At 45.0% G+C, this 10,464-nt stretch overlaps 2 protein-coding genes across 2 annotated transcripts, besides 5 other annotated features; one reads left to right on the top strand and one right to left on the bottom strand.

Annotated features, from left to right (window-relative positions):
* Positions 1 to 323: 323 nt before the first annotated feature.
* Positions 324 to 352: a microsatellite.
* A 2,443-nt stretch (positions 353 to 2,795) lies between these two features.
* PVX_122625 (Protein kinase domain containing protein) lies at positions 2,796 to 5,709 on the top strand (the record flags this gene model as incomplete). The annotated part of the gene is made up of 12 exons (XM_001617038.1): positions 2,796 to 2,986; positions 3,170 to 3,361; positions 3,759 to 3,834; positions 3,993 to 4,038; positions 4,129 to 4,229; positions 4,345 to 4,363; positions 4,488 to 4,557; positions 4,767 to 4,889; positions 4,937 to 4,979; positions 5,097 to 5,179; positions 5,435 to 5,476; positions 5,649 to 5,709. 12 exons carry the CDS (start codon positions 2,796 to 2,798, stop codon positions 5,707 to 5,709), a joined length of 1,047 nt encoding a protein of 348 aa, XP_001617088.1.
* A 41-nt stretch (positions 5,710 to 5,750) lies between these two features.
* Positions 5,751 to 5,775: a microsatellite.
* Positions 5,776 to 6,051: 276 nt separating this feature from the next.
* Positions 6,052 to 6,110: a microsatellite.
* A 64-nt stretch (positions 6,111 to 6,174) lies between these two features.
* On the bottom strand, positions 6,175 to 10,384 carry PVX_122620 (hypothetical protein, conserved; the record flags this gene model as incomplete). Its single annotated transcript, XM_001617037.1, has 4 exons — positions 6,175 to 6,234; positions 6,381 to 6,542; positions 6,715 to 6,804; positions 6,965 to 10,384. 4 exons carry the CDS (start codon positions 10,382 to 10,384, stop codon positions 6,175 to 6,177), a joined length of 3,732 nt encoding a protein of 1,243 aa, XP_001617087.1.
* Positions 7,245 to 7,266: a microsatellite.
* Positions 8,887 to 8,911: a microsatellite.
* Positions 10,385 to 10,464: the final 80 nt, after the last annotated feature.

Here is a 10,464-nt window from a genome sequence, read left to right as displayed (position 1 = left end):
TTAACAATCAGGTGGAAAAAAAAAAAAAAAAAGCTAAAAAATAAGCTAAAAAGTTAGCTAAAAAGTAAGCTAAAAAGTAAGCTAAAAAAATAAGCTGCAAAAAAAGCTAAAAACAGTTAAAAAGGGAAAAGTCCAAAAGTGACACAAAACAGGAAAACATCAAAATGGTGAAACATAACGCTAAATGAACGTTTTACCCATTTGAAAATGCAAAAGTGTCAAAATGTGAAAGTAGAATTTTTTTGCTTTCACGTTGATACGTCATTTGTCATTCGCGATTTTTTCTTTTACTCACGTATGGTAAAATGGTTTCCCTTTCGTTTCACAAAAATGTTTTTTTTTTTTTTTTTTTTTTTTTCTTTCATTTTTTTCTCTCAACTTTTCGTCGAGCGTGTATGCAGAATGGCGGGACACACTTGCATGCCCCACAATTTGAAGTTAAAATGTCACTTCTTTACCCGTTAAGCAAAAAAAAGAAAAAAAAGGCGTACAGGTACGTTTCGTTGCATTGGGCGTCGCTGCATTGTTGGCAGTCTTAGCGCTGCATGTAACAAGTACAAAGCGCGTGGCCATGAAAAAAAAAAAAAAAAGCGACCACTATTTTTACGCGTACACGCGGGTACGCGCACATGCGTACATGCCCACATGCGCAGTGTGCCCAAGTTGCATGATGGGCACTACCCTCATCGAGTGGGATGAATGAGAACTACCACTGCCAGCTGCGAACAACGAGCTATGACCTGCGAAGTGAAAACTACAAAGTGCGAACGACGAACTACCAAGTATGAACTGCTCACGCGGAGCTATCGATGCGACTCTACCTACACGACGCGGCGTCCTTGTCCCCTCTTTCACGTGGGGCAGTATGACACCCCGCGGTATGCAGCGCAGTCGGAGGGGAGACCTCTCCATTAGCTTTCTTCACATATGTATGTATGCGTACTTCTCATACATGCCATACGTTGCCAACGTCCCTCGACCTTGTGCAACCCCAGCGATACTTCACAAAAATGCCATAATTTGCTTTTCCTTCCATTTGGCTGTATCTCCACCGGAAAGAGAAAAATAAAGTTACAAAGGTGAAGGAAAAACGTTCACTCGCGTACGCATAATGCGTTCCCAAATAAACAAAAAAATTATGAAAAAAAAAAAAAATAATTCCAAATGGTCCCTTCTGATGTGTACGCAAATGCGAATAGAAATATCTCTGTACAATTGGTATTTTTTTTTTTTTTTTTTTGAGAAAGTTCCCATTTTGTGCCCGCCCCCTTGGCATCGTACAGTCTACCGCGAGAGGGGCGAACGTTAAGTAGCTACTAGCCAGTGTTATTCACATTTGGGTCTACTCCATTTTGCTTTCCCTTTAACGATGCGGAAGGCATTCGAATTGGCAAACCCAAAGTGGTACATCGCATGGACCCTCCACCTGTAAAGAAGCGAACATTTTTTCGCTTCCAAGTGGCACCCTCTCCAACGCTGCTGCGAATAAAACGAGTTGCGCGATTATTGCAACGGGGCGGATTTCACACGATTCAATGCCAGGTTTGAATCTGCTATGTGGGTGTATCTTCTCATTTTACTCCCCCTGCAATTTTTTTCCTTGAATTGCCAAATGGATGGAACCCCTGAGCGTCACTCCGCCTTTGTGAAAACATGCACACAGGGATAGCAACTATGTGAAAAGCCAAATTGGGAAAAAAAAAAAAAAAATTATACAACGGGAAAAGGCAACAGTTAGCTATTCATTTTTTCACCGCATATTGCTAATGCCAAACGGGGGAGGTGTACAAAATGAAAGTAATTTCAACCTTCCCCTTTTTCTTTTTTGCCATATGTATGTTTGTCACTCCATTGGGATGAATAGGGAGGACGAACGTGTCGGTTACGCCAATTTGATTCCCCAAACGAAATGCAATTCGTACACCTCGTTTGGTTCCCTCCCCGGGTTTGTCGAAACGTATGTAGGCCGTTTTGTATCCCCTACACAATCGCAAAATTGAAGAAAAGGGAACCATTTGCGATCATCGTAGCGGCCCTGCTGATGTGCACACTGCTATGCGGACGAGTGGACTGCGGAAAGTACCCATGTGCGCATGAAGGGGGCGTCGCTGGGAATTAAATTTTAACAAAATCGATGAGTAAAAAAAAAAAAAAAGGCAAAAGAGGGGGTTTATACGTATAGGATACACAGTACCACTGACAATGCTGTGATGACCCCCCACAAAAAATCGCACTCATCAAGTGTAGGGACAAAGGATATGCTCCAAACTGGAGATAAAAAAAAAAAAATCGCGAGTTGCAAAATGTAGCAAAATAAAATATTTTAAAAAAATAAAAATGGGAAAAAAAAATGTTCACACCTTTTTATGTACCTACATATGAAGTTACGCCACCCGGTCTGCCTGTTGTGCGTTTCTACATTCTTTGTTCCTTCCGCCTGTTCTGCCGTTTGCCTTTTTATCACCTTACCAAAGGTTGGAGGTAAGATGAGCGGCCAAGACTGAACTGGCATTTCACTTCGAAGTGTTTCGAGGGATTTGAAGCGTTTGAAGTTTTAGAAGTTTTAGAGGCTTTTCCAATTTTTTTTTGTTTTTTTTATTTTTTTTTGTGGCTGCCTCCCCGTTGTCCTTCTGTTCGTCCCCCCTTTGTGATACTCGTTCCGCGGCACAATTGTCTCTTTCGTGTGGAAGTTCTTTTTCCTTTTCCCCGAACTGACGCTCATCCCTACTAAAGTCCCACAAGTACGCGCGCGGATAAGAAGCGGTGCGAACGCATGGGCACACTCCGACGCGCGCATGTGCACGCCGATAAGCATACACAGGAATCTTCTTAAAGTCGCCGAGCTGGTCAAAATGGAATGCGTCAGGAAGGAAGAGCCCAAGTACAAATTGGTGAAACTCATTGGCAAGGGCACCTTTGGGAAGGTCTACTACGCTATTGACCTGTGCACGCAGGAGCCCGTCGCGATTAAGCGGTCCCCCAAGTGGTAGGAGCGGTTTGCGGCGTGTGAGGCTTGCGCGACGCCTACGTTGATTGGCAGTTGCGCAGTTTGACGGCTGTGCCCCCACCCACACGTGGGCACACCGATAGACAGATTTACTGCCCCCCAAAATGTGTCCGGTCTCCACTAAATGTGCTTGGCCTCCCCCCTTTTGCCTCTCCAAACCAGGCGGAACAAAGTCTCGAGGGAAGTCGACCTGCTGCAGAAGATGCGGCACAGCGAAAACATAGTAAATTTAAAATCCATTTTTTACACCACCACGGAGAAGGGCTTTCGTATACAGAACATCGTCTTCAAGTACATGACGTACAGCCTGGGCAAGTACATCAGATTTAAGAAGCAGGAGCGGAAGGAAAACAAGTGAGCAAAAAAAAAAAAATAAAAAAAATAATAATAAATAAATAAAACAAATCAGCGCAAAATAGGGAAGAAAGAAGTGCCCCTATTTCGTTCTGTCTCTTACGTCACCATGAGAAGAACGCCCATTCTGCTGCCCCCCGCTGAGCAATCACATTTCGCGCAAAGAGGAACGACGACCACTTAACTGGTTTCACTTTTTCCTTCATCCCAGGAAAGACCGCATTGCACCGTCTGACTTAAAAATCATCATATAGTAAGGAGCGAATGAGGACGCCCCCCTGAAATACGTCTTCACTTCTGCACATGTTGGATGTTTCATCGCTAAACGAAACAGCTAGCCAAGTGACTGACCAAACTGCGGCCACACATGCTTCCCCCTGGAATGCCACCTTATCAGCCAAATATGCAAAGGGATCAAGCACCTGCACGAGCACAATTTAGCTCACAGGGATTTGAAGCCGGACAACATTTTGGTAATGCCAGCACGGGGGGGGTTAGAGGAGCGATCAGCGCAGCTGGCAAAAGGAACGATCGAACAGACGAACAACGGCTGACCATCCAGACAGACACAACAGAGCATCTTCCTCTTTCCTTTTCCAACCAACCAACCAACCCTCTCCCCTTCCTAAAGATCGATACAGGCTCATCCCCATTTAAAGTGGAAATATGCGATTTGGGTAGGCACAGCTGAAGAAGCGCATTTTTCGCTCTTCCCCCATTTTTTATCCCAATATTGTGGCCCCCTTTCTTTTTTTGCTACTCTGAAGGATCTGCAAAGAAAGTTGAAGAAAGCATCATCTCGATTCCGTACATCTGCTCGAGGTGGTACCGGGCACCTGAGTTGCTGTGCGGCTCCATGTATTACACGGTACGCCAGAAACCTCCATTTTGAAATTTTGCTTCGTTGCCCTTGAAAGTGAGTGCATGTGCATTCCCGTGCTGATCACCCCCCATTGTCGCACTTCTTCCTTTCCCCCATGTAGACGGACGTAGACCTATGGTGTTAGTTGGCTTCACTTCCATTCTGTCTTACGGGATGGGATCACTTTGCCGTTTGACTGCGTTGCTCTGCCTATCCGTCGATCGATTTGTTTGCATACCTCCCTACGTTACTTTTCCTGCTCAGCCCTGGGGTGCATAATTTTCGAGCTGATAAACCTCTGCCCGCTGTTCCCCGGGAAGTTCAAAAAGGACGAGTTAGTGCCCACGCCAGGAGCGAGCTTCAGGAGTTGCCCGATTGAGGAGTTGCAAAAGGGCGAAGCGGCAACGTTGCCTAGTTGCAAAACTGCTAACCTGCCGTGTTGTGAAGCGCCTCTTTTTTTCCAAAATGATAAAGCGTGTTTCCTACCATTTTGAGTTAACCCTGTGACCTCCCTACCCACTTGTTTCTTCCCCCCCCATAAAGCATATCCGAAGAATGCTCACAAATTATAAATTTAATTGAAGTGCTGGGATCCCCCCGAATGTATACCGTCGCGGAAGAGACAGACATTTGGTCGTCACGACGAATCGATTTATTCGAAGTGAAGTAATCGATTAAAATTTTTTTTTTTTTTTTTTTTTTTCTCTTTTAAGGAGTTTTTACGAAAGTATAAAGGGCCAAACTAGTAACAGGAACGTAAGAGGCGTTTTTCTGGCTGTGGCGTTCGAAGCCTCGGCAGTTTCGTGAACTTCTCTTCATGGGCACTTCTATGCTTCGCAAGTTTTCCATTTCTTTGCACCCCCACTTCCTCAGAATCGCCTCATCAAGGAACTGTGCGGACTGAACATTCGGCCCCTGTCCTGGAGCTCCATCCTGGGGGACATCTTGGAGGAAAGGTTAAGATGGCCAGAGGAAAGGCCTCTCCCCGCGCAATTTAATTTGCAACATCGTTCCTTTATAATGCATGATGTGAAAAGTTTGGAGAGCGCGGAAATGCATTTACACGAATGGGCCGAACTGCAATACGGAAAGACAAAAAAGGAGGATTCCAACGGGGGGGTTTTCTTGCCATATGCATTGCCAACCAATGTGTGCTTCCTAACCGTCGTTTGAGCGAGTTAAAATAATGTTTCACATAACACCCATTGCAGTGAACGGGAGCTAATCGGCATCGTAGATGGCCTTTTGAAATGGTAAATTTGGAGTGCGTGGCGTTGTGCATGCATATCGTGGGGGTGACATATGGGCATGGCACCCTCCACCATCACAGGTGGATGACCATGTGAGGAATCGGCATGACTGCGATTTATTTTCCCCCATGGGGCCCTTTTTAATATGCCATTTTTTTTATTTTTTTATTTTAAGGAATCCAAATGAAAGGTTAAAAATTGACGCAGTTTTGAGTAACCCTTACTTTGCTACATGACGGGGATAAACAATACGGATGCATAAAAGGTGAAAGAAATGGGCGAGAAAATTGTCGTAAGGGTGGCATAGACATAGACGTGGGGGGGAGTATTATACATAAGTACAGAATTTGATAAGTTAGCAAAAACGTCTAATTTATGTACCAAACAGGTGTGAAAATATACATAAATGAGTTTTCACTTTTTTTTTTTTTTTTTTTTTTTTTTTTTAATTTCGTAAATTTTTTTACATGAACAGTTCATGCGACAGTGTGGCAAAATTGCACTCGGGTTGTTTGCAAACTCGGAAGCTTCGCAAATTTTTTTTTTTTTTTTTTCGTTTTGTTGAGCGTGCGCCCTTACGGCTGCGCTGGGGCGGCGTTTGTTTCTCTGCGTTGCGCTTTTCTATCGCTGTAAGTCTCCATTTGTCGCCACTACGCCGATACGCCACTACTGCATGCGCGCTACGCTGCTTCCTTCCCTTCCTACGCAACAAAATTTGACAAAATTTGTCTGAACTGCTGCTGATTGTTCGCGTTGACGGCCTGCACGGGGGTTAAAAAGGGAAAAAAAAAAAAAAAGCGGCCATATGTATGTGCTATATGTATATAATATACGCATAGACGTGTCACCTGCGCGAACGTGGCAATGCGCACATTTCCGCTGCACGACTCTCCCTCGCCGCGCTTACTTGTAACAGCACGCCGATGTCGTTTCGGTTGTTCTTGAAGACTGAAAGCAGCGAATTCTGCAAACAGATTTGAGCACTCTCCAGAATTTTGTTGGGCAGGCAGTTGGCGTTCACTTTGAACCCGCAGAAGAGTCGGAAGATGTTCATCACCTCTTGGATTATCTGCAGTGGGAGGGGGGGGTGAAATCGTGTGGGAGCAAAATAGCGCACGTGGGCAATAGCACAAGTGAACAATCGCGTAGGAGCGCACTTGCGTGGGTGCACTTCCGCATATGCAAATTTGCCGCGCCGCTGCGCGCGGGCGCCAGGGAGAATGTTTGCGTGCCTGTATAACCCTCTTATTCTTGGGGTCCGAATAATCAAGGGACTTGAGCGTTACGCAGAGCGTGTCGATGATTTGGACCAGCGGGTATTTGCTCAGCACCTGGGGGGGGGGAGCGCAATGGAAGGTGAGAGGTGAGAACAGCGGGTGAGTAGGTACACACAGTGGGTGAGTAGGTACCCACAGTGGGTGAGTAGATGCACACAATGGGTGAGTAGATGCACACAATGGGTGAGTAGGTGCACACAATGGGGAAACCCACCTCGTGCGCGTTCGGCAAACAAGTGGCATTGTTCAGCATGTTGGAAAAGGTCTGAGCAGCGTAGAGGCAGATATTCAAATCGCACGTGTTGCCATAATTCAGAGAGACGAGCAAAATGCTGGTAATCGCATCTGGGCATTTGGCCTTGACCATTTCCTCATTCGAAAAGGCCTGGCAAAATTCTTTATGTGTTAAGGCAATCAAATCAAGGGAAACAAAATTGTGAATGGCTGAAGGGATGTTTAAAGATATGTTGTAGAGAATGATGAGGAGTGGCGACAGTACCGAGTTTTGCTCCCTTTGCATTTCCAGCGACTGCACAACTATGCACTTCCAAATGTTCAGGTGAATCTGCGTGATGTTCTGTATGTACGGTTTGATAAACGTGTCGTACGATTTTTCTTTATACGTCGATATTAGGTGGCATACTAGTACGCCCAATTCGTTAAGTTCGCTGAAAAGGTATTTTAGTTCCTCCTGTGAGTTAGCAAAGCAGGATGAGGTTTCACTTGGTGAACCAGTTCCAGCGGCGGGATGTGATGAGGGGGTCATCATATTGAAGGAGAGTAGAGTGTTTTGAGTGGAGAGAGCCCCTTGCGGGGTTGCCATCCCACCGACAGGAGTATTCCCCCCAGGGGTGGTACCACCCTTCTGCAGCTTCGTCATGATCATGCTGTAAGATATGTCGTAGAAGTAGGGCAAAATCTTTATGGTGTAGTTGAGGGAGAGCTCCTTAAAGAGGTTTGATAAAATTCGGTAGGTATACAGGACGGAGTCCCTAACGATGTAGTTTTTATAAAACAGTTCCAACGCTTCGCTGATGATGATCCCTAGCGTGTTATCTAGATCGTTGATGAGTTCATCGGTCATATTGATATTCACATTTTTGCACAAGGCACCAATGCATCTGATGACGACACTGCAGGTGAAACTCAGGCAAAGGATCTCATGCTGCGATTTGGACGAATTGAGGTACACATTTTTTATGTTGGCTAGATTTTCTAGTAGCTTATTTAGAATTCCCTTGAAGAAAAAGATCCTGTCTTTATAATTTGGGATCAGTTCTTCATTGATTTTTTCATTTCTCGTATTCAGGTCTGTACAACTGTCCTGTATGGAAGTCGTGCTGTTTAACCCTTTTGTGTCTCCACTGCCACTGCTGGTGCTGCCCATTCGGTTGAAGCTGACGTTGGCGTGGTTGCCTCTTCCGCCTTGCATTCCTTGGTGGTCCAGGAGGTGAATCTGCTCATTCGGGTCCCCCTTGGTGGTCCTCTTCGCTCTGGAATAATCATAGTGCAGGAGGAGCAATCCCGCTATTTCGTAGATATCATTCTGATCCTCATGGGTGTAATTCACATCTGTGTAGATATATTTGTAAATAGATTTGATGGAGTCCTGGTCAAGGGAGAGCATATCCGCTAGGGACCCACTACTACCGCTACCGTTGCTGGCTGATCCATTTTTGCCCCCCACCCGCTGGTACACACACGGTATTTCCAAAAAACTCTCCAGCATCTGCAAAATGTCCTTCATGTAGTTGCAAATTACCACCGAGTTCGCTTTCAAGAATTTTTTAAAAATATGCACCGACTTTTTTACCACCTTATTTTGGCTGCACCTAATCCCATTAGTAATAAAAACGTGCAGCGAATGTTCTACATACTCTGGGTTTTTAATAAAAAAGAGGTTCAGCCTTTGGAAGATCTCCATCAGGTTAATGTTTATAAGGCTATTGCTGCAGTTGAGTATTTTTCTATTTTTTAATAACTCCGCGAGGCAGCCAAAGAGCAAGTTGTTGTACTCTCCATTGTGAAGGTCGAGTGCCTCTTTGGAGGCGTTCCCACTTGTATTCACGTGTGCCGCTCCCGTGTCTGGTTTGCTTAGACAGGTGGTGGACCCCGCTGGGGAGGCGGTGCTCCCTTTGTAGTCACTATAGATAGACGTGGTGATGTAAAACGCGTAGAGAGTGGACTCTATGGTGTTCCATTTCAAATTGTCAAAATTTTCGTTCAAACATACAATGGCGTTCTTAATAATTTCGATGGCCTTCAACTTGTTAAAGAGGATTAATCTCTGGAATAGCTTTTCTATATTTTCCCGAAAGGTGTTGAAGGCAATAAAGTCCTCGTCCTCCTCATCGTAGAATTCGTCAATGTAGGGTGGGAACTGAAACTTGTTCACCGTGCTGCATATCAGCGTGTTTATGAAGAGGTTCATTTTGGTATGCGGAATTTTATACCCACTTGGCGCCACCGCAAGGGGGCCCTGTTGGCCGGTTGTCCCTTCCCCAGGGGAAGCCGACTCCATTACCGTCTTAAATTTGGTGAAAAGAAGACTGAAAAATTTCTCCACTGTGCTGGCCACGTAGAAGTTATCAATCGCGTAGATGTCTAAAGCGTGTGGGAGGATCAAAAACAGCATGTCGGTTGCCTTGACACACACTTCGTCATACTTTGCGCTGTTCATCGGGTAGTCCTTAAGCTTGTTAATTTCGTGAATGGACTCTACCAACTCGAGGCAGATGTAGTTTACGAGCTCGCCTTTCTTTAGCATAATTTTTTTGTTCATGTCGTAGGATATGTCCAAAATTTTCGGAATATTCTGAAGCACATAAATGAGGTTTATACTTTCAATGAATTGTATTTTGTTCACTGGGTTCATTCCCTTACGTACGAGAGCCGTTAAGAAGGAGAAGCTGGCCTCCGTCATGGAGTTGTTCTGCCCGTTAATACACTGGTAGATGTAGGCCAGAATTTTATCATTCACTACGTAGTTGATATCAATCCAGGTGACATACTTGGAGAGGGTAAATATGCTCAGGGCACTTATGTCTTCCACATTTATGTTCATTATAAAATATAAACATTCGATGATAATTGGTAGGTCGTTATTTTTAATTGCTTCTTTCAAACTGGTGGCTAGCTGAACCCCTTTTTTAGAATACACGTTGTCTATGTATTCTACATCTAACATGTTCATAAGTTTCAGGAAGAAATTGATATACAAGCTTTTCACATTCATGTCGTTGCTCACCATGATCAAATTTATGAGGAATTTAAACCCATCATTCATGTTGTTTGGGTAGAGAAATTCTATTAAGGAGAGATACAGCTGAATGATTTTGTTCACAACACAGGGGTCGTCATTGGCTGTTGTGTATTTACTCTCCAAATAATTATACAGGGCGTTTTTCACATGTAGGAGGTCTTCCCCCTTGAGGCTCTTCAGCTTCTCTATGATCACGTGGATGCAGAAGAATTTCACCTCCAGCCGCTTGGACTCTGCAAACTTGGCGATGCAGTACTTCCAGCTGTCCGCGCTGTTCTGAAAGTCCTCGCAGAACTTCTGTGCCTCCCCCTTGCTGATCCGGGCGCTCTCGTTTCCGTACAGGCACAGAATGGCCACCTCCAGCTCGTCCATCGTGGGGGGGCGGTGAGGTGGCAGCGAGATGGGGGCGGTGGAGTGGCGAAGCGGCGGTGAGGTGGCGATGACCCGGTTTG

Source organism: Plasmodium vivax, chromosome 14 (assembly GCF_000002415.2).
Source record: "Plasmodium vivax chromosome 14, whole genome shotgun sequence".
Lineage (NCBI taxonomy): Eukaryota > Apicomplexa > Aconoidasida > Haemosporida > Plasmodiidae > Plasmodium > Plasmodium vivax.
This window is presented reverse-complemented; position numbering and strand designations above follow the sequence as displayed.